This window comes from Protomyctophum bolini (genome assembly GCF_963924005.1).
Source record: "Protomyctophum bolini genome assembly, chromosome: 2".
Classification (NCBI taxonomy): domain Eukaryota; kingdom Metazoa; phylum Chordata; class Actinopteri; order Myctophiformes; family Myctophidae; genus Protomyctophum; species Protomyctophum bolini.
The window spans coordinates 39,008,017-39,032,950 of NC_137863.1; the positions used below are offsets into that span (position 1 = coordinate 39,008,017).

A 24,934-nucleotide genomic window follows, 5' to 3' on the forward strand; every position below is an offset into this window, starting at 1 on the left:
ATGGGACAGATTAATTATGTTTGACTTGCCCCCCCTCCTTTCTGGGTTTATGGGGTCTATAAGTTTAAACTAGTAAGCCAATTTACAAGCATTGCTTTGCCTGTCTCTGTTGTCCAATGTACGTTATCAGGAACCACTTTAAACTCCCTGTCATCCAATTTAGGGAGGTAATTATAGGTAATAATATTGCGATTTAGCTCTCTCATGTTATCCTTATCCTTTATTGAGAAATTAGTTGAGTAGTTGACTAAAGGGACATGGATACTTGCAGTTGGGAAGGCGTTCTGTGCTGCTGCGATGGCCTCTCTCAATGCCCTCTGCGCTTGTTTTGGAGCGTGGCCTCTCTCGTTTATCCCAACCGACAGGATGCAATAGGCTACAGTGGTGTTGCTCGGTATCCTCTCTAGTAGGGCCTTCGTATGTTGGAAGCCCATTCCTGGGTAGCAATCCACTTGCAGATCTGGTCGTGTCAGAGATGGAAGTTGGCTCATGTTTGAGTCTCCTATGATGAGGATGCTTTTCTTTGGGAATAGTCTCCAACGTTGGTTCTTCTTCCCGGTGTTGATGTGTTTGTAGACTTCCCCTGGGGTCCTTGGCTCGTCTATTTCTGGTTCATCTGATTCCTTTTCTCGGTTCTCTCCTGGGTCTGTCCTGGTCCTCCTAGGGGCTGCTTCTGTGTCCTGGGTCCGGTCCTGTGTAGTCTTCTTCTTTGTTGGTTCCGTCCTGTTGTGGTCAGTCCTCTGGGGTTTTGGCGTGCCATTTGGATTGGCTCTCCTACTTCGTGTTTGCCTCTGTGGTGGGCTCTTCTGTGGTGGTAGGGTCAGGGAGGGGAACTCTACTTCCGATAGATCCGTTCTAGGGGGGACCTGTACTATGGTTGGTAGTATTGTCTTGGAAATAAGTATGGTGGGGAACATGGGGGGGGTCGAGGTCAGAGAGGGTGGGGAGAGGGGGGCAGTGGATACACAAGGGGGGGTTTTTTTTGGAGAACGATGGGGAGTGGATATAGGTATATCAGGATCAGAGGAAGGAGGAGGAGGGGGGGGTGGGGGTAAAGTGGGAATAGGCAGAGAGACCGTAGTAGGAGGGGGTGGTGGGGGTAAAGTGGGAATAGGCAGAGAGACAGTAGTAGGAGGGGGAGGGGTAGAAATGACAGTTCTATTTGATCTGAGCTGTGTGATCATCAGTTGAGCTTTGTTTATCTCCAAATGTGTTAGTCTTTTCCCTAAGTTTTTTCTAGCCCATCTGATTGCTATGGTAAAGGCTTTTTTCTCCTCGTCCTCTGTTAAGTTATCTGTTAACTCTTGTTTGGTTGTGTTTAAGACTGTGGTGTAGTGTTCTTCTAAGGCTAAGATGGTTGTGTGACACCAGTGTCTGGATATCCCTTCGAGTAATAGGGTGGTTTTAGCCGTTGGTAGAGCTGGTTTTATCAAATTTATGAGTTCAAGGGTTTTCCTTGCTATACTCGCTGGTGGTCTGCTAGAAGAATTTACATTCTGCAGATGATGTGTACTTATGATCAATTTGTTCATGGTTCTGATGGCTTTTAAGAAGTCACCTCTTTCTGTGTGGTGTGTGTGTGTGTAGGTATGTGTGTTGTATCTTACGGGACCCGATCGGGTCTGGTGTTGAGGTCTCTCTCCGGCTCTTGGGTGAGGTACTGACTGCTGGTTTTGCTGTCTCTTGTTCAACCAAGGTTGGTTCTGTCTCCGGAGGACCTGTGGTCTGTGGTCAGGCCGTTGGTTGTGTGGAATTCCCTGTGACTGGTGGGGAGATCTCTGTCTGGGTCTGTTCTTCAACCAGGGCTCCTCCAGTCTAGGGTGGAATTCTCGCCTGTCTTCCGGCGGTATGGTGTTGATTCTCTCCTGGTGATATGGCTGGTTTCCAGCCCATCGTCCCGGTGGAGGGTCTCGTCGGTGTGGCCCGTCCTCAGGCCATGTAACTTCCGTGGTTCTGCGGTGGTCTCTCCATTGGTTCTTCTGATGCATGCTATAGCTATTTCGGACTGGTATTGTCCTTCTTCAGGCAGGATTGATTCTGTTAGAAGAATGATTAGTTGTGCTGAAACCCTGGTTTATATGTGTTCCTAATGGTGGGCGTGACTGATAGTCTTTGGCCAATCAGCTTTGTTTGATAGGTGTGGCTTACTTAGCCATTGTTTCACTCTGTCCAATCAGAATCAATGGGTGTGTGTTCTATTGTTCTGGATTTTTTTCAGTTGTGGTTTGGTTTTAGTAGAGACCAAATGTCTCTAATGGAGAATCAGTAATAATTATAAAAGACTTATCTCCGGTTTCCAGGTACTAGCTCAGGGGGGAATTAAAAGATTTCAGTGCACTGTGCCTACACATGTCGCGACCGCAGGTCGCGACATGTGTAGGCACAATGCAAGGAATAAATGCATTCGCCATGTATCCGAAGGAAGTCTGATCCAATCACTTTTAGATTTCTCCAGTTTAATCCTGAGTTTAAGTTTTTTAGTGTTCAAGATCTAATTTTAGGCATGTTTAAGCCTCGAGGAAAATCCGTGTTGAGGTTCTTAATCCACTGTTTTTCATTAAAACGTCTTTGTCCTACTGTCCAGTTAGGATTGTGTTGAAGTCCAGCGCATTTTAGAGCTCCAATGCCGTGCGCCATAAAATGTTGCACCAATCTTGTGGTTGTCTTTTTGGCATTGTTAATATTGTATCTGTGTCGTCCCAGCCTAGTACCTATTGTTTTACCTGTCTCTCCGACATATTGTAAACCACATTTTTCACATGTGATTAAATAAATGCAGTTGCTGGTTCTGGCTGTTATTTGTTGTTTAATCTCCAAGACGCGTTTTGTGGTTCTATTTTTTACTAATTGTTTGGGTTTGAAGTATTCTGGTCCCTGGCGTGCTGGTGTGTTGATTTCTTTTAGCTTGCTGTGTACTAGATAATCTTTAAGGTTTTTATTTTTTCTGTAGGCCGATATAATTTTATAATCTTTTAGAAGATCGTCTGTTCGGTTCTCAAAATTCCTTTTTATTCTGTTGTTGGCTAGTGTGCTCTGTGTTGAATAACTGGTTATCAGGGCCAATTTGGGGCCTGTATCTCGCACTTTTATTTCTAAGAAGGTTTTTTGGGCTTTCCGGAGGAAGGTCCTAGTGTATCCTCTAGGGGGGGGGGGGGGCGTGAGGCATGGCCAAAGCATTTCCGGGGGTCTCGAGCCAAAAACATTGAGAACCCCTGCACTAAATATACAGTATGTATTACCCTAAACGTTGTTGTGTGATCTTTAGCAACTGCCTCCGAAAGCAACATAATGAGTGAGTCTAAAGAATAAAAAAATAAACAACAATGAGACTGTACAAACTTACGTGGTTTTGAAAATTCACAGGTTTTTAAAGCTGAGCATTGCAAGCTTTGTTAGTTGTTACTTCCTCTTTTTTTTTTTACTGTAAATCAATTGATGGTCTCTTTTCTTGTTGCCGTCATCAAGAACCTTTGATCTGAATGCTTCTAGCATCAGCAAAAACACAATCTTGTTGAGAAATTTCAACAGAATTTTAAGGACAAAACCGGCATCAATACATCAATACTGTCTATTCATCTCAGCCATGTATCGTATATGAAATATATTAGTACATCGTAGCAGCAGTATATAGCCAAGACCGAGCGGATCATCAAGGACACCCCCCCCCCCCAACCACAAACTGTCACATTAAGCACAGCTTGACAGTGTTGACACCTCAGTATTGAATGCCTACACCTGGACTACAAGGCACATTCGGCACAAACAAGAGACTAAATTAATTTCGCTCCTATGCCCCCAAAATGTGGAACGCCCTACCAACAGTCATTAAGACATGTGAATCCCTTGACTCCTTCAAAACCGCTCTGAAAGTGCACCTACGGACGGCTACAATTCGAAACTGGCCCCCGTAAAAAGCATATTTGTACGTCTCTAAATGTTCCGATGAATTGATGTGGACCCTAATTATAAACAAGTGTAATGCTTTATGGCAGGGGTCTGCAATACGCGGCCCGCGGGCCAAAACTGGCCCCTCAGAAATTAATTCTGGCCTGTGAGATTATTTTGAGAAAAATGTTTTTCCCCTCAATATTGGAGTGACAGTCCCACGTATACGCGATTATGGCTATAATGTCCAAATAGAGAATATTCCCACCTTAAGGATCAACTTGCATTTCCAATGGAAGCCCATATGGTTTGACCAAACATTTTTTTGTTTGATGGGCGGAGGGGGGGCAGTACACATCCATCAAAGCTGTGTTCAGACACAAGTCAGGTGGCAGTGTCTTGAATGCAGCCCAGTAAGGGCATATGTCGACCCCGCCCACTCACCTCGGCCCCACCCCTCCTGGTGCTGTGGTCAACAATGGGGCAGAGAAAGGCCCTTATTCTCTGACGGTCAGCGGTGTTGGGCAATGCCAATGAATATATTCAATCTCCAAAGTCAAACTCAAGTTCACAATGCGCCGTACCGCCCCTCGTTGTGAGCTTTAAGATCTGCAAACTATGAATCTCATGCGTATGTATACTTTGTAGCCTATACTTCTGGCAGAAGAGGATATATGAGAATATTAGTAGGCACTAGGCAGCCTATGTAAAATCATTAAAATTGCAATGATTTGTAATGAAAAGGAAGAAAAAGAAATCAGCTACAGTTGATTATGCCACAAAGCCACATGTGCATTTTATTTTTGATCCATTCTCTGCCTCTCTGGGTGTGTGGTGGTGGTGGTGGTGATGACCCAACTGTGCCAACCAACATTATCACCCCCCATCCCAATCACTATTCAAAGTAATGCAGAGAGAGAGAGCACAAGCCTGACCGACAGTGCACGGAGAGCGCCTGGCATGGGCGTGAAAATAGTCTTTAATGTTCACAGGTCTTAAAGCCCCAAAAAATCCCAAGACTGAAAATTATTTTTTACAAATCTGCACTGATGCCATTAAATGACCCCTATGAAATCCTCAGGACTGAAATCAGTCCCCAGGACTGAGAACTTTAAGCCCTGTGTTCATTTAAATTGAGATATATAAATTGACGGTAAAAAAGGCAAAAAAATATAATAATTAATAAATAAATCACGACGCTGTTGTCACACGTCTGCCCCCCAAAACGAGTTATTTTGGCCCCAGGCAAAACCTAATTTCCTACCCCTGCTTTATGGTGTCGTCCACAGTTAACAATTTATTTATTTAGTTGGGCTTGAAATGTACCTATTCTGCATACCGTTAATAAATCTTTCAATCGTTCAATCAAGGCTCCATTCATCTATATCCCACAAGAAGGACAGGTTCATCTCAGGTGGACCACATGATGTGGCTCCAGCTTCCTCTGCATTGAGGCAGGTAGTCACTTCGGCCCAATCCCAATTGCCTCCCTCAAGCCCTGAACCCTCATTGACTTTAGTGACGTCAGCTGTAAGTGCTTGAGGGTGAGAGGCTGCAAGGGCTCCAAATTGTTGTTTATAAAAACTGTCCTTATTCACATCCAGTGCCTACCTACATGCTTGGCCTATTTATACAACCCTCTATCATGTCTATTTTAGTATTTAAGCTGATCGTTTTATTATTAGTTTCATAAATACACTTTCCTAGCTGTGTGATAGGGGTTGTAATATTCATATATAATAATATTCATTATACATTTTATTTCCATATTATTTTACTTTTCTCATTAGTCATTTCTCATCATGTTTCCCTTATTATTATTATTGTTGTTATTAAATATAGCCTATCCTTCCATTCCATTTGAGAACAGTGAGAAAGCACTATTGTGTTTGTTGACATTCTAACCGCGATACATAACTAATTTGCATACTTAAATGATTGACGTTCGGAGGATGCCCCTCATTCCCCTGGTAACGCTATGAACTGTGGGTCATTTCTTTGCTAAAGTCAGCCAAAGTCAGCATAGATGCTGACTTTGGCAAAGGGCACATAAAGGGGCGGGGTTGAGCCCTCACTGACTTACCGATTTCAAATGGGACATCCCTCAAGCCCTCACAGACTTCACATGAACACGCAGCTAAGTCAGTGAGGGCTCATTGAGCCAGCAAGGGAGTGGATTGGGCCTTCTTCTCAGGGGAAGGGGGTGTGTAAGAGGGGAAGTTAGTAGCTAGAGAGGGAGATACTCAAGAAGGAAGCTGTGGCAGGATCAGCAGCCAAATAAACCTTGGATAACACTGAGCCGTTAAAATAATAATAATAATAATAATAATAATATGTGTGGGTCAGCACTGAAGAAGTCACAAGAAGTCCAAAACAACCCTTTGGAAATAACTTGAATTAAAATGTTTAAAATGAAATGTGTTGATTTTGTGACTCAGACACAATAAACTGCTGAATTATTTTCATTAAAAAACATACTGCACGCTGCGTTCATGATTTGAGGCTTTTTGTTCCAAACGGGCCAATCCTGCAAACTTTGAAAGCCAATGTTAGCCAATTAGGATGGAATATGAAATATCCGACAGATCCGTCTTGAACACATGACTATAGAGATACTGTGTAAAGATTTGCGGGATTTTTGGACAGAATCTGGAGGAGTAAGAGTAATATCCAAAAATGTGTCTTACAAAAGTCGGCCTCTGGTGCTATAAGAGGCCATTCTGGCAGAGGTTCATTGTTGGCATCTAGGGAGTGTGTGCGCAAAATTTGGCATCGACCAGGCTAACGGTGCCGGAGATTAGCTGGTAACAGACGGACGGACTGACGCGCACACACGGACGGACTCACACACACGGACGGAGTGCAAAACATACTCTCTCCCCAGGCCTGGTGGAGACAACTAATAAACTTGTCTTGCCCATTCTGAGGTCAGACTCACATCCACACAACACAACCAGTCGCCTCCCTTCTGATCCAATCAATAATTTACATCAGGCAAGCAATGGATGATGGAGATGAAACAGAGCATGGGTTGAGAGTGAGAGAGTAAGACAGGGAAATAAATATAAAGAGAGAGAGAGAGAGAGAGAGAGAGAGAGAGAGAGAGAGAGAGAGAGAGAGAGACATAACAAGATGGAGAAGAATTACGATTTAGGCAGAGCAGGACAACAGGAAGGTAAAAAATAGCAATGGAGAGAGAAAGAGAGAAACAGGAGGAGTGATGAAGAGAAGTGAGAGCAAGGGGAAGCAGCAGCAACAGCACCATGCTCGGTGCTCTGGCAGAGATCTATAAATAGCTCTTCAAATCTCTAGAAAAAGCCACTCTGCTGCTGCTGCTGCTGCATACAGAGATTCAGAGACAGAAGCAGATATATGGGTACCTGGTTGACAAATCAACATACAGATCACATTTCAATTCACGAGAACCGCCAATCTCACTGACTTCAGCCTGTGGCACTGTGTATGCAGTGGTGTAATGGTGATTTTTTTTTTTCTGTATTTTAATGACGTCAAGTGCACACGCATGCACGAGTACACGCGAGCATCCGTGCACGCCTACATGTCCACATACGCACTGAACAGCTGATATGTGAGACTCGTGACGAGAACAGCATTAGAAAATATCTTCTGACGACCTTAATGTGTGATTAATCAAAATTGTACTTTAACGGGTGTATAAATAGTAGCAGTTTGTGTAGGAAATGACTAGTTATTAGCTTCGAAAGAAACTTCTTTGGTGGAGGCATTATCGTTGCGTGCAGACAGGATACCACAGCAGCAGTACTGTAGCCATAATACTGTGTTGCTTTTATACCATGTACTGTATAAGGAGAGGACACACGCGATATACTGTATGGAAATGGAACTATACTGGACTTGGGAAGCCCCACCGGAAGCTTCCTCTCACCACTGGCAAGTTTTCTCTCTACTGGCAAAAACCTCGCCAGTAGGGTGTGGGCGTTGTCACATTCGAATACAGCGTGAAAGCGTGAAAACACCATTGCAGCACCCAGCTCGGTGGCGTGCCTCGCTAATCATTACACTGACAACCCTAACCTCCTGGGATTGAATCCTGCACCGTCTCTCAAGCGAACTTGAGCCACGAGAGGCACTGCCGAGCGAGATAAAGCAAGCAAGTAGCCGTGCCGAAACGTTGCAAAGTTCACTTGAGCCGACTCGGCGCCGTTCGAGTTATGTACCAATAGGCACAGAATCGTGAATCATGTTTTGGGGAGAGCTTTTGCACCAACTGCCACTCAAAGTGACTACTGGCCAATCACAGCGTGTCTTTTCCGGGACTTTCCCCAACTCCAGTATAGGCTCACGGCATATATTTGGGTACTTGGTTCGAGAATCTAGGCGGACGCAGTCTAGCATGCACCGTACCGTACCGTGCTACTGGCCACATGCCGTGGTGTCCCTGGCGAAGCAACCAAAACAGCACTGTGTGTATGTGAAAAGATATTCCATTCCGATACTGGTAGAATTTTTCATTCATAAAACTTCCCGTGTTAATGCTTGATCATGAAAATGTCTGTGGTTAATTAATTGAACCACTTAAACCACAGCATCCATATTGTGGAGAATACTTTCACAGGAAATAGCAGATGGACAAGCTCTCAGCTTGTCAATTGGCTATTTTCTAGTGCAAAAAGCTTCCCCACAATAACAGAAAACCAAAAAGACCCTAGTATAGATGTTCTCTCCGAAGCACGTACTATATGCAAGGTGCAGAAAGAAGCAGGCAGGATCCTCCATTTTTCTCAGTGCTGGCCTTAGCAACAAGCAGCAGACTGTTGATTCAATGATTCACCTCCTCGGATCCCACAGTGGATACATGATTACCTAAATGGCTTCTTCCCCATGCAGATATGAGATTCTAGCTAAAGGAATAGGTTCACCTAACTTGTCAAGCATTCTTACATATAGATGCACTTTATTGCACTACAAAGAGCTTTTACACTAAAAGTCTTGTCTCAAATGTCAGCTTTCTTTTGTCGTCATAAACCAGCCACTCACTTTGCGATAATAACACTCACTGTACGTTGGTCACATCCCTAACTCCAGTCTCCTTCATGTAAAATTGTTCAGGAAAATCCAACAAAGACTAGTATTAGACAATACAATTTGATTGTGGTAACAAGCTAACATCCAGGCCTATGCATCAAATTCAACAGTATTTGTATCCACGCCTACACATGCCATTTACCATAAGTATATGACTATTACCACTCCTTATCCAATATCTACACGTGAAAATATAAATACATTTTGTTTTCTGTGAGTAATCTCTCCCTTTCTTTTTTCTATGGAAATAACTAAACGATAGAACTTGCACCCACCCAATGAAGTCACTCTGACAGCCTGCACTAGTGTGAACCACCTTGTGCAGCAGCAGCAGCATGCATGTCCAATCTATTCAAATCAATCAATAAAACACTTCCATTTGACAAGCATTTCTTAAACAAATACTACAACTTGTCAACAACTGAATTGGGGGCTCAAAATGGAACACTAACTTATACAACATCTGACGTGCCTCTGACAGCCCTGAAGGAATACAATCAGTCAGTCAGTCACGGGTGCACTGTATGGTGCACTGTCGTAATGCATAATCATATCATTAACACTTACTAACCAGTCTTTTCTGACAGGCACTGAACTTACACACAACACACACACACGCGCACACATGTGGCAGCAACACCTTGCTTTCACTTGATAATGTGGGCTCTATGATAATTGCATATACCATGGTTTAGTTTATCAACAACAACACAGTGCTGCTGCACGTTAACTAACTTGGCACCAACAACAAGTCAAGTTCGAGGTTGAGCTGCTCACCGTTCTGTTCCTTGCAGTCAGCGCGTCCTCTCCACTGTGAAGAATCCTCCCCAAGTTGAGTCTGTGGAGCAACACAGGTGGTGGTGGTGCGGGGTCAAGCTATGCAGTTAACTTGGAACCTTTAGCTAAAAGCCACACGCTAACACTCGCTATCTCACGGCATTAGCCTACTCCAACGATTATAATTAGCCACCTACCTACTAGGCTACCTTGCTTGCTACTTAAGTGTTAGCCTTCTAGCTAGCCCTTTCTTCTTGTTATGTGCAACTTGCAGCCAACCTGAAAGGACGCTGTGCTGTCTGAGCAAGAAGAAACACTGACAGGTGTGGAGAGTGCGAGGAGCTAACATTAGCTGCTACAGTTAGCCAGCTAACTATAGACTTACCAATGCTAATAGATTGGTGTGTTAGCTTGTGTTGGTTCACTGCGACCCCGACTGTCAAAACAGCAGCGTGTGTGTGTGTGTGTGTGTGTGTGTGTGAGAGAGAGAGAGAGAGAGAGAGAGAGAGAGAGAGAGAGACGTGAACAGTCACGCTGCTGCTGTTATGGCTACAGTCCTGTTTCATGTGTCCAGAAACTGACAAAGTATAGGAGGTCAAAAGAAAAGGAAAAAAAATAAACAAATGAAAACGCTATTCCCCTCTCGACTCCGGGCTTCTGTCTTTTATTTTTTCTCTCGCCGAGAGAGTTGACGTCAGCGGCGCACCGCACTTGACAGGGTCGACAGGAGACTATACTAGATCCCATAGCCCGGGGGCGCACACAGCCCAGCGTGTTTCGGCGGTTGTTAGGCAACGCAATGCGTCCTTCATTCATATCATATGATTGGCAAATGGCAAGCATGAAGCATCATTTACATATCGGTGTATGATACACATCAGCAAGTAAATTATAATAACACAACGATTTGATCATGTGAATGACACGTACAAATGAATACACACACACACACTACTATGACACTATATGTTGTGTTGGGCTGAGTCGCGCCGCTAGACTCCATTGTGATTTGAAAGGTAATCTGGTGGTGGCTGGCTGGTGCGCACATAATGAATGCGGAGTTGCGGACCGTGCGGCTCCAGACTTCCCAAAACAAACTGGTCAGGCTACTACTTGGCCTCACTCCCCCCGAACCCTTACCCACCTCACCCCTGCCTGCCCACTTTTTAATAGGTTGGAATGGCTTAGGGTATAGGGTTGACGACAGAGTACAGCATCTTGCAAATTAATGGGTCTGGTCCGATACACCACCAAGATACCCATGTACCTGTCTAAATACTTCCTTGATAAAGTCCATGCACCCATAACACCAGAGGGAGTTCAACAAACCATGTGAAACCCAGATTCGGCACAAATTTAAGGAAGGGACTAAATTATTTTCGCTCCAATGCCACCAAAATGTGAAACGCCCTACCAACAGCCATTAAGACATGCAAATTGACTCCTTAAAATGCGCTCTCAGTCTCAAAGGGCACCTATCGGATGGCTGCAAGTCGAAACTGGCCCCCATAAAAATCTGATTCCCCCACTCACCCCTTTACCCCCTGACTGCATGTTTCCACCCCCTCCCCCCCCCCCCTTTTACCTCCTCTATGATGATTTCCTGTTTTTGGCTATATAGAAGTGTATATTGCACAAATATTATGATGAATTGAACATGGTGGACCCTATTGTAAACAAGTGTAATGCTTTATGGTATCGTCCACAGTTAAACAGTTTTTGTATTGAGTTGTGCCTCCTCTATTTGAGCGACCGCATGGATGCTGGCAAATACTGCACGGCATGGATCTCCAAAAGGCTTTCAACACTGCATGTAAACCACTCCATACTGATTAATAAGCTAAAGCAATTGGTTTTGATAGCACCTCAGTGAGCTGGATGCAATCCGCTTATAGAGGCACACTGGGCAAGACCTATGCTAGTATCATTTGTTTTGGGCGGAAGTTGCAGGATTTGGGCGGAAGTACTGCTCAAGGAAATTACGTTGACGCTTTACAAATTTTACATTCTCTGTGAATGAAACAAGTGTTATGATTGGTCGAAAATATATCGTATCCGGATGTTCCGGTCGGAACATCCGTAATACCGTCTCTGCCTTAGGTTGTGACCAGGCTTTTCTCTTTGCAGATGAGTAAGGGCCGATTCATACTCCTATTTTAGAGCCGAATAAAAGTCCGTTCGGCTCTGTAGAGCCTACAATGTGACGTCTTTTTAGGTTCGGGGGGGCGGGTACCGTCCTAAAGTCGTCTCTTCGGTGCTACAGAAAATTTCTGACGAGCCGAAATCATTTCGGCACTACAGCACCGAAACAGCTGTAAAATAGGAGTATGAATCGGCCCTAAGGCTGGGACCGAGGCTAACCTGGAGGGGAGAGAACAGATGGTGGAGGGGAACGGATCACTGACCAGGGGGGGTCAGTGATCCAGTGAGCTGTGGCGTTCCACAAGGAACAATACTAAGACCTTTACTGTTCCTATATGTAAATGACATGACATCAGCTTGTAACTTCAACTTGTTCCTGTTTGCAGATGACTCGGCACTGCTGGTCTCAGGAATAAACTGCAGGTTGAAAAGGCCCTCAGCTCTGAACTTGGTAGAATCTGCACCTGGCTCGCTGATTAACTATCTTTACACCAGGGAAAAACAGAATTAATTATCTTTGGATCAAATAGTAATCTCAGCAAGGCAGACGGCTTATCAGTTACAGTGGGTGACCGTGACAACATTATTAACACACAAAAAGATGAAATTACCTCCTTGAGGGTCGAGGCAAATCTTTCCGGTGATAAAATGGCCAACAACGTAATCAAAAGAAGTCAACCTACGAACAAGATTCCTGTACAGGATCTCCTCACTGGTCAACAAAAACACCTTGAAGACCCTAACAGGAGCCCTTGTACAAGGCTTCTTCGACTATGCATGCAGCCATGCACCTCCCTATACCACCTGTATGTAGCACCTCAAAGGCCCTAAAAACAAGGCTCCAGACTTCCCAAAACAAACTGGTCAGGCTACTACTTGGCCTCACTCCCCGAACGCACCTCACCCCTGCCCATTTTGATAGGCTGGAATGGCTGGGTTTGACGACAGAGTACAGCATCTTGCAATGGGTCTGGTCTACAAGATTTGCTACACTACACCACCAAGATACCCATGTACCTGCATGTCTTATACTTCCTTAATGTCAACGAAGTTCACAACACCACGTGCAACCCAGATTCGGCTCAAACAAGGGATTGAATTAATTTCGCTCCTATATGCCACTAAAATGTGGAACGCCCTACCAACAGCCATTAAGACATGTGAATCCCTTGACTCCTTCAAAACCACAAGCACCTACAGACGACTGCAATTCGAAACTGGCCCCTGTCAAAAATAAAGTCTGAGTCCCCATTCCTTTATCCCCATACTGTAGGCCTACATATTTATTTTTATATGATCTTTATATGATGATTTCCTATTTTTATAGAAGTGTATACCGGTATTTGTACGTCTATAACTGTTCTGATGAGCCTGTTTTAAACAAGTGTGAGTGTGAGTTAATCGTGTGTCCAGACTAGTAACAGTTTCTGTACTGATCTGTGCTTTTGTTTGAAATGTACCCATTCTACATACTGTGAAATACAATTATCAATCAATCAATCAATCAATCAATCAATCACTAGAACCAAACCAATAAAATATCACCAAAAATGCAAACCTTTTAGTTTTAGCATCTGATCTCCTTTAAACAGGCTACTATCAAATTGCACAGAATTTACCTAAAAGCTTACTTATTTATTAGGTATTTCCATGTTTTTAACAGAGGTCGAAATGCATGTATTTTCTTTGACAGTCAATTCAATCTCAATTGACTGAACTTCTGTAGTTCCTGAACTTCTCCACATGGCGGCAGCCAAGTACTTCATGATCATCATCATGATGCCTCGACCGGAGTGGGCGTAGCGTGCTTGCTTGCTTGATTGATTGATTAAATACTTTATTAACAGTTTGCAGGGGGAAATCACATGAAAGGACAGTTCAATACAGGGATTGAAACCCAAGAAAGCCTTAATGGCTTGCTTGTTTCAATTAATCAAAACTTTGATTAGTGTTGGGTGCCTGCACATATGCACACATGGCATCAACGCATGGTGTTGTGTGCAGGCGCCCTACACTCTGTCTTTCGTTTTCTTTTCTTTTATCCCCCTGTTCCCCTCACTGTATATATACTTTTTTTCCCTTTTCGCTTCCTATATGATGAATTCCTGTTCTGTTCTTTAACTACATAGAAGTGTCTATTTGTTTGTCTCTAAATGTTTTGATGAATTGAACAATGTGGACCCTGTTGTAAACAAGTGTAAGGCTTAATTGGGTCGTCCACTCACAGTTAACAGTCTTTGTATTGAGTTTGTGCTTGAAATGTACTGTAATTCTGCAAACTGTTAATAAAGATTTCAATCAATCAATCAATGACATGGCCTACAAATACAGACAGTAGACTACTATTCAAAGATCGGTTATAAATCAAAAATCACACCCGTGTGAAGTGAGGGGCACTAATATATTAAAGTTTAACTCATGTTGATTAGGTGATGTAATGGTAATATAAAACAAACGGTGCCAACACAAACATTAAATGCCATTAACAATATATGACGTAATGAGGGACAATATGAGTAAATTTTGCCTTCATTGTCAATGGCGTTTATAAAACAAACATTGAACTAAAAACAAACATTAAACCTGTATATAGGAGGGGCCCTCAAAAAGAAGAAAATATGTATGTAAGGGGGTCAAGAGAAGTTCAGGGGCTTGATTATTCTTGTGAAACATTTCAAAACACTACTTCAGCAGCTTCAGTGTGTGTGTGTGTGTGTGTGTGTGTGTGTGTGTGTGTGTGTGTGTGTGTGTGTGTGCGCGCGCGCGCGCGTGCGTGCCTGCCTGTCTGTCTGTTTTGTTTTTCTTCTTTACTTATGTTTTTCTATAACTTCTTATTATCTATAGGCTACTATACTATATCTGTCACATGCAGGCGTGCGCGTGCACAGACATAGTCATCAGTTTGCACTGCCTGCAGTGTGTGTTCCTCGGTGAACCGTGGAACATGACAGAACGTGTTTAAGCCTTTTCAAACCGTACGAGCTGCTCCTCGCCCCCGAGCATGTTCAGTTACAAGTTCACAAGTGAAACTAATTGCAGAGAATGGGATAGGCGAGGAGATAGATATCCCTATAACTAGGTTAAAGTTCACTCATCTTGAGCTTTGATCTGTAGGCTATTGGTGGTAGATTGGGTCGGTATGACTAAACGAGGACAACGGGTTGATGGAGCCAAAAACTTATCTCATGGCATCAAGCCATTGGCTTGATACCATGCCATGAAATAAGTTTTTGGCTCCATCCATCACTGCCAACAACATACACACGTGAGCGCGTTGGGCTGACTCACCAAATCGAGCGTAGGCTATACGCATGCATAGCTGCCTCTCAGTTGCATAACTGTCGCTGTTCAAGGAGATCTGATCTTCGGGAAGCGACACCGTCCTGTGATGGAGTATATACATCGAGCCTAATTTGTGCCACTGCTATTAGTCTACTTTATCGTGTACAGACGCTGCACTGGTGCGCGCACGCGTGTGCGTGTCAGTGTGTGTGTAGTGTGTGTGAAGGGGAGGGTAAGATTTTCTGGCGCGCGGTGCCAGAAAATTTCCTCCAAGGCTGGCTGATGCGCTCATTGGTGCGTCCCAACAACGTGTCACAAATTTTGGTGGATTAACCCAAGATATCTACAGCAGCATCGGAGGTGGTGGAGCTGTACTGCTGTAGCCTACCACTTTCCCTCAACTCCTGTCTTCACGCCTTTCCACCTGTTTTAGCGGGGAGTGGAGCAGTCCAGAACTTGTGAACTCAACAGAACAACTCAGGGAGACTGGACATGTTTTGGAGTCTTTTATTCGTCCCAAGTGTGCCGTCCTATAATAAGTCACGCTTCATTTCGTTAACTTGGGAACCCAGTATGTCATCACCCTGCGCGTTTTCAGCTGTTCTGCTGATGGCATCTTTGTTCGGGGCGGCGAGCACTGCTGGTGGTGACACACCGGGCTGCGCGTCCTGTGGCTTGCCGGCAATGGAGAAGGACGCCGAGGAAAGACTGATGATCGAAGTCGCAAAGCAACAGATCTTGGACAAGCTGCACCTGAAAGAGAGACCAAACATCACCCAAACTGTTCCTCGGGTAGCGCTCCTCTCTGCGCTGCGTAAACTGCACTCGGGGCGCGTGAGGCAAGATGGCACTCTTGAACTAGATAATAATCTGCCCACCAAAGATCAAGGATCATATGAGATAGTGAGCTTTGCAGATTTGGGTAAGTTTTATGGGGTTTTTTTAAACTTTTGTTTTACTGATGGGTTTAACTTTAAATTAAAGAGAAACAGCAGAAGCGTAAAGTGCAAGTGAAGTGACAAAACAGTACAATACCGTTCAAGGTCAGCTTCAGCCTGACTGCCTGGGGGTAGAAAATGTTACTGAGACGGGTGGTGCGAGATTTGATGCTCTGGTAGCGTTTTTTGCAAGGGAGTGGTTTGAACAGGGGGATATTTGCGGGATGGCCATGAAGTTGTGGGCTTTTTTCATACAACGAGTGGTGTAGATGTTATGGAGACTGGGTAATTCTGTGCTGCCGATGATTTTAGCTGCTGTTTTAACGGTCCTCTGCAACCTGTTGCAGTCCTGAGCGGTCGTGTTACCATACCACACTGTGATACAGCCAGTTAAGACTCTTTCAATTATACGATAGCGATAAAAGTTCACTAGTCCTTTTGTACTTAAGCCACATTTATCCCATAGCCTATATATGCTATGTCAGAATTATTCAACTGTATAGGCCTGCTACTTGTTTAGAGATTTACATTTCAACCTCTACATACATCATGTATATACCTTTAAGTCAAGACAAGGTCAAAGTACATTTTATCCCCCGGTTGTTGTATCAATGATTCAATTGATTTACATGTATGGGAGGGGAAGACACATAAACAAACAGATCAAATGGAACTTCCATCTCTTTCCATATACAAAAATATGACAATATAATTATATATAGCAGATGTATAAAATATGTCATATTTTCCCTAGGATGAGGCCTGTGATATTTTATTGTATTGGCACTGTTGTGGTGTTTTTTTTGTATATGTATGTATATTCAATATTGTGGGCTTGTAAATCTGTTCAAGCTGTTACTTATTGGGCTTGTTTATCTGTAAATTAATTAATCGAACCGATGCCGATTAATCTAAAAACAACTCAAATCGGCCGATACAGATGTGTTTGCCCATTAATCTCCCATCACTAATATATATATATATATATATTAGAGCTGGGACTCGATTAAAAAGATTAATCTAATTAATCAGAGGCTTTGTAGTTAATTAATCTAGATTAATCGCATTTTAATCGCATATCAATATTCAATCTGAGAACAGCGAGAAATCTTTTTTAATGTTTTTTGGTATCCCAGTGAATCAATGAATAGTGACTACAGGATACCACTCATTTTCAACATTTTACTGTCATTAATATACCTGTTGTGGAAATAATAATAAAAAGTCACCCCATTCTGTGTTGCCTAGAACTGGAGGTCTGAAAAAAAATTAGTAACAGTAACAAGTACATCTCAGTGACATCACAAAGCTGTACTTACTTCATATTGTTACTGTTTTTTGTCAGACCTCCAGTTCTAGGCAACACAAAATAGTGTAGTTAATCGCGATTAATTTTTCTGTAGTTAATTAATCTAAATTAATCGCAATTAGTCCCGGCCCTAATATATATATATATATATATATATATATATATATATATTTATGCAACTGTAGTAACCAATCAATAATTACCTTTTTGTTTTTGTTATTCAGTGTAACTAATAATGGTCTAATATGACATGTCTGTTCCATGTCTTGAAACAGTTCATATTCTCTTTCAAAATGACCAACAAATCCATAATCTTACAACCTCCCTTGTCTCTGCTGTAGATGCGCCGGTGGGAAGTGATGGCCACAGCCTCAGCCTTACCTTCCAGTTCCTGCAAGAGCGCAGTCAGAGCATCCAGGTCCTCCAGTCCTCTCTCTGGATCTACGCCCGTTCTTCCCAGGACGCTCACCGGGACTCGCGCCTACATGCTCAGGTCTTCCTGTCTGGGGACGGCACTTCCTCCTCGGACTCTAACCGCACTCTGGTGATGGAGAAGATGCTGGAGGTGCAGGTGAGCAACTGGCACACGTTCCCCATCACTCGAACCCTGCAGGCCTTCCTGGACGGCAGCCAGCCTCGGCTGCGCCTGGAGGTGAGCTGCCACGAAGACGGGAAGAACCTCTGCTCCCTGGGTGGTCCCGCCGACACCTCCCACCAGCCCTTCCTGGTGGCGCAGGTGCGTCAGCGCAACGACCCCCACAGACACTCGCTGAGGAAGCGGTCGCTGCGCTGCGGCGAGGATGTGACCGTGTGCTGCAAGAAGGACTTCTACATCAAGTTCAAGGACATCCAGTGGCAGGACTGGATCATCGCTCCTGAGGGCTATCACATGAACTACTGCATGGGCCAGTGTCCCCAGCATCTGTCGGGCTCCCCGGGCATAGCCTCCTCATTCCACGCCACTGTCTTCAGCCAGCTCAAAGTCAATGGCATTAACACGGCAGTGTCGTCATGCTGTGTGCCCAAGGAGCGCCGGCCCCTATCCATGGTCTACTTCAACTCACAGCACAGCATTACCAAAATGGATGTCCAAGACATGATCGTGGAGTCCTGTGGATGCACATAAAGGAGAGCCATGGAATAGTTAAATTAATGTAGGCCTACATTAGATTTCACTTTGTGCCAATTCTAAACAAATATTAGGAGGGGCACATCATGAGAACATATGTACCGGTACTCTTTCAAAGGATGTTCTTTTCTTGCATTAACACTTTTGTGTTAGCATGACAACAACAAGAAGACACCCTTTGTAATAGTGTAGAGGCATGCATATGCCCACAAATTCCTTATTACATAATATACATGTCTGCTGGAGTGACATACAGTGTCAAATTAGGATTATGAGCTCATATACTGGAAGAAAATGTAAAGAAAGCCCTTCCAGGGTATTACCAAAGCGCGAAAGCATAGTTTAATGACAAGTCTCATCTTGTTTTTAGATTTTATTAGGAACATGCTAGTGTTACTGTAAGACACTTAGGTCATGTTGTGTATCAAACCACACCAGCTGCAACTAGAAGTAGTTGCAAGTAGTTGCAACCATATAGTCCATATAGGCTTTTTTTTTTCTTTTTTAACAGACAATGCTACCTAAAATATATTTCCCCCCATACAAATGTCCATACATATATTTTGTATGGGATGCATGCAGAGAAAGTTAAAGGAAGAAATCAAAGACATTTTATATTCAACCATTTTTAAAATGAGCAAACATTAACAATGTATTTAGAAATAAATTTAAATCTGTTTGAAGAGCTACTTACTAAGTAACCACTTAAACTGTTTTTTTACTTAGTTGATCATGGGTCCATACTTCTCCCAACAGCTCTGAGCTGGCAGATCTGCTATTTCCAGTTTCTTCACCAAATGTTTGCCTATTGTGGGTTGTGACATGCACAGAATAGGGTTTAAGTGGTTAATAACAGTGCCTGGATGTCAGGGACAATGGAGTAGAACTGATAGCACCTCTAGGTCCAAAGAAAACAAACAAATATAACAGTGGCATTGTTTCCTGTCTGGCGTGTATTACATCGAATCTATGAATGCCCAACTTTCCACCTCCCCTGCAGAACATTGCATTGGCTCTCGGTAATAGGATGTCTGTCAGAAACCTATTACCGGCAGGCTGAAATGTATCAAGCAATCAAATTGGTTATTATTTTTTAAATGGGAACAGATTGTTTCGTTGCAATGGCCATTCAGCCTAAATGCAATTGGGCATTTTGCACTCAAACTTTCAAGTCTCTATTTTGTCAGTGTTACAGACTTGTAAGAGTCGTGGACACTTTCAGAGCCACTGGCTTGGAAGTTTTGAGAACATACTTTAGAGGGGGGAAAACAACACAGATTTTTAACATGTACATGTATTGGTTCATAGTGTTACGACCCAAGTGCAATCTTCATAAAGAACTTATTATGTTCTGGCCTTTTTACATCAAGTATTGCACAATGTAGCTTAACTTGCTGTAGGTTCAAAGTAAGGCTTTATAAAAATGAGATTAATATAGTTACATTGTGCCTCCCCCAGTGTTCTGTGCATGTGCTACTATGAACATTTGGTATTCAGTCACTTTGGTGAAATGGATTCTAAAGTCCATACAGAGGTACGTCTGTATTTATTTTTATATTTCACCCTGTTGCCTTGTACTAATTAATGACTAATGCAGTACCCTTTTCTGTTGTGTGCTCATAAACCTTTTTGTCACCTTACAAACATCATTGTAAATGATTAACAAGCCGATCTACAAGCGTGTTCTGTTGTGACATATTGTGAGCTTGTAGATCAGCTATCTATAAAATTATTTGAATGTTTCTGACAAAATGTAACAGCGTTGAAAAGGTCTTGACATAGTTGCATCTGCACTGTATTTACTCAGATAATCAGTTGGGTAAGTGAACACAAGGTCATATTTCAGTAGCATGAACAAACATTTAGCTATTGCTTCAGTGTCAGGTAATGTGAAGGCCTGCCATGAGGCAGGTCGGTCACTGGGCAAGTGCTGTGTGCACGTTGGCAACCTGCTTTTCCAAGGTCCAAGTTGTTCTGAGTGATGATGCGAAGTCTAAAGTCTTCCATCCAAAAGTGACATCATAATGATGTGGGAAAAATCCACATGTCAAAATGTCTTGATTTTTCCACCAAGTTGACTAAAGGCAAATTCAAGTTACAATTTAAAGTACCGAATTCTTGTCAAGCATCTTTTTTTGCTTATGTATGAATTATGGGTAAACGTAGTAGTGTTTATGTATGGTCTTCTCTTTCTTGATGTTGTCTTGTCATCTTGTGTTTTTACTTTCCTGGCGAACTGCGCGGCTTAAGGCCCAAAACTACTGTAATGTCTTTCTGTACTGTGCTGCTTCTTCACACACGGGCCATGATTACACAGGCAACATTGTGAGGCAATGAAGATGGCCAATATTCGTCTTTGGTTTTAAATGTGACAAACACATTTGCCTCAGAAAGTTGCTTGTGTTATATGGCACCTGATTGTTCAATTCTGTGGACATCAAATTATTGTGCGGGTTTATTGTTTTATTTGTATTATTATGCAAGCACTTCCTGTCCCAGGCTTCCATGTGACACTGAGGTGCCATTCCAAATATAGCTTACTAAGCACTTTATCACCCTACTGTGTTTGAGGAGATCACTATTTGTATGCACTAGCAGGCATAACAGAAAACAATGGTAAAGCAAGAAACAAAATGTTGATCCAATTATTTTCTTAAGTTATCTATTTGTGTTTAAGCATGTTTTATCGTACATATTTTGGCACAGCGGAAATGCAGCAGGGATTTCTGTATACTGTAATGGTGCCAGCAACTAAATTCTGTATCTCTATATTTTTTTATTTTTTTTATCCATAAGAAATACTTTGTAATACCAATACAAAATGTAAATATTTTGTTAAATTGTTAAATGAAATTACATGATTATAGTGATCATATATTTTAAATAAATAAACATTTTTTTAATTATAAACACCAGATGTATTTATTTCAATGAAACTTTCCTCCCACAGGATTTTTATTAATCAACACGGGCAACTCTCCTTAATGTTCCCATTTTACTCTCATTGTCAAAAACAGCAGTTAAGAAAACAGTCATTACTATTTAAAACCACACCAGAAGAGTACGGAGCCCTGAAGAGGCCATTGAGAGAGAAAAAATCACACCCGTGTGAACTGAGTGGTGCAACTCCCCCCCCCCCCCCCCCCTCTCTCTCATTCTCTCTCTCTCTCTCTCTCCCTCATTAGCAGGCAACAGTGCAGCACTATCTCTCTGTCTCTGGCACAACAGCGCCCCTACTGGTACTCATAGTCATACTGGTGCTCATAGTCACATAGGTTAACACGGACATAGTCACATAGGTGAACACGGACATTGCTGTTCCTTGGAACAAAAATTAAATGCTATACTTCAAGTTACTAACGCTCAAGTTACTAACTCGAGATCTCGAGTTAGTAACTTGAGTGCTCAAGTTAGCATTTATTTTTTTCTCTCTCTCAATGGCCACTTGAGTTCCGCAAGAGAGGGATGCGATCATGCGAGGGTTGATATACATCCTAGATGCATTCACGGTCACCTGCTGTTCCTGCTTCATGCTCCAAGTCAATGGAGCATGGTCAGTGTCTTGTGTATACTTACTGTATTACACAGGCAAAAATTGGCTTTTTCTTAGCCATTCAATGTGAACCTGAGAGAATTTAATAACATCAAAATAAGTAGAAACAATTAATTGCAATTTGAAAACAGTAATTGCGTCACCAATTTTAGCCCCAGTGGGAAACGTGGTATATGTTCACGTAATCAAACTGCAACTGTCTGTAAGGCAAAGGGCCTGTTTGCTCGAACAAATAATGGAAGTGATTTTATGGATTGTCTGTGTTTGCCATGTAAACACCTGGCGCGTATTCATTGCCATGTGATGCTTTTGTACCTGGGACAGATGATGATCTGTGGCTAACACTGACTGCAGTGCAAGTTCCCCAATTACAGTTATTGTAACTGCTTATTTTAAATTGCTATGATAAACATTTTTCCAATTTTCTATCATTTGAGTATGAGCAGATGATAAAAAGTCAAAGTACCGTACACTGATTAGAGTACAGACTATTAATCTTCCCATTATAAAACATAACAAATTGTTGCAAAAGCATCATGCCCATTTCCCAAAACCATTCATCAGTGAATCTGCAGAGGCATACTGTTGTTTCGAGGAAGCAAACTTGGTGGCTAGGCTAGCTAGTTTCTTGAGACATTTGTGGTCGTAGTGGCTGCCGCTACACCTGTCATTAAAAAATATGTTTTTTCAGCGATTTTCTTAGTTTTAAGGGTAAGAGTAACTGTTGTATAATTGCAATATTACACTCGAGGGGCTGGTTTAATGTACTAATGCGGGCGAGTTCCTGCAGCATCGTAGGTGTGCATTAATGACGTTAAACCTAGCCTCAGTCCCAGGCTTACTTATCCGCGTTAAACCAACCCCTCTTGTGTAATATTGCTTAATTGTCAAACCCCAGTGGACCTCCAGCCAGGTCCACTGCAGGTCCATCCGCCTCTAATGCAGCCAATAGTGATTCTGAATTGGAGAGCCACTGTGACAATAACAGCACATCCTGAATGAAATGTATTAACCACTTAACCACAAAAACAAATACATATTTTGTATTTTTCAAATGTGCCCAAAATCCAGACTTCAGAGTAAAAGTGCTTAGAAGAAAACCTAGTGACTAAATAATATACTGACACATTGACCCACAGACCGACTGATTGTTGTGTGCCACTAACCCTAATCCTCCACTCTCACAATCCCACAAATCTCCTGGGGACGGTTATGGTGTCAGTCACATGCGTCAGCGTCACCTGCGATGCACAACACTGGGAAGATATTATCTGTCCCCATCTCCATCAAACGTCATTAGGTAACGGAAAGCAACACTACTAGAATGCTTAGTGGACCCTGTTGTAAACAAGTGTTAGTCCTTTATCATGGTTCGTCCGGCCACAAGTAACAGTTTTTGTATTGACTTGTGTTTTTGTTTGAAATGTCCTACCATCCTGTCCTACCAATTCCACATACTGTGAAACAGCTACACCTATGCTAGTTCAAACTGGTGCAATGCAATACAATTCATAAATTGTTGAATAATACCTAACCCATCCATCAACCACATCACTAAGGTCCTCAAGTTTATCACACATACCACTGATGCTATTATCGTATGGTTTCCAGTTCCACATTAAAGAATCAGTAGTATTATGGTTCAAATCTGTAAATCTATTCAGGCTATCACTCTGTAAAGAGTGAAATGTGTACATAGCCATGGCAGTGTCAGTATTGTTACAGTAATGTAGAGGTGCCTTCAGATTTTCCACAGGATCCACAGGATTATCCCGTTACGACAGGCCTACTGTACTTACCTGATATAGTCTTGGCATGTTACATCAGAACTGCTTGCCTCATAGGCATTTAAACATTGGCTATCATCACTGCCTATCATCATCATTTCAAGTGTTGTTTTTACCATGACAGCATTTCATCTTACTAATATTTTATGCAGTGTCACTGAGCAGTATGGGTGGGAGAGATTGAGTTTTTTTCTTACTGTTGTTTTTTCCCCTTTTGTTTTTCATAAAAGAAAAAATATATACTGTGCCAATTGTATAACAATTTATATCCTGATAAAAACGTATTTGACAACAACAACAAAAGGAACTGCTTGCCTCACCGCAGAACAATATCCTGCCAAAACACCTTTAAAAAATCACACCTGTGTGAAGTGAGGGGCGCTCTTATCAGCATACATCATCATACATAACTTTTCTGTCCTCACCTTTATATCCTCAATTCCGTGCTCAGCCAATCAAATCATCGCTATGGGGTACACACGTACACTCAAAGCCTGGCATAAGAGGAGCTAGCGCCCCTCAAAAATATAGAAAGAGTGAAATGCGAAGGCGATCAGCACTCGCATCAGCTACTCTTTTTTTGATTGATTGAAAACTTTATTAACGGTTGGTAGAATAATCACAGAAAAGCACAGTTCAATACAAGGTCTGCTAAGGGGATTACAAAACCCAAGGCTAGTTTACATTGGGGTCCTCCATTTTTAATTCATCATAATGACATTAGGCCTACAAATAAATAAAAACATCATACAAACGGCTAGAAATCAAAAGAGAAAATTACTTTTTGGGGCCATCAGTTTCGAATTGCAGCCACCCATAAACTTTGAGTATTTTATTATGTATTAGAGTAGCCTAAGGAATTCACATTCCTTTAGGACTGTTAGGGCGTTACACATTTCTGTGTCATATAGAAGAGAAATTAGGGTTAGTATTAGGTTAAATACCCCTGTTTGAGCCGAATCTATTGGTAGGCCTATATTATATAACGATTTGATTTAGATAAAATCGCATTAGCATACAATGAAAATCACAGCCCACTGTTGTTTAGGGAAGTTGTTTGAATTT

The 24,934-nt window shown here is 42.4% G+C and overlaps 1 protein-coding gene across 1 annotated transcript; it reads left to right on the forward strand.

The window, feature by feature from the left end:
* Positions 1-15,411: 15,411 nt before the first annotated feature.
* LOC308322659 (inhibin beta B chain) lies at positions 15,412-18,950 on the forward strand. Its single transcript, XM_080774051.1, has 2 exons — positions 15,412-16,075; positions 17,742-18,950. The coding sequence occupies exons 1-2, from the start codon at positions 15,646-15,648 to the stop codon at positions 18,524-18,526; spliced, it is 1,215 nt and encodes a 404-aa protein (XP_080630177.1). The 5' UTR covers positions 15,412-15,645; the 3' UTR covers positions 18,527-18,950.
* Positions 18,951-24,934: the final 5,984 nt, after the last annotated feature.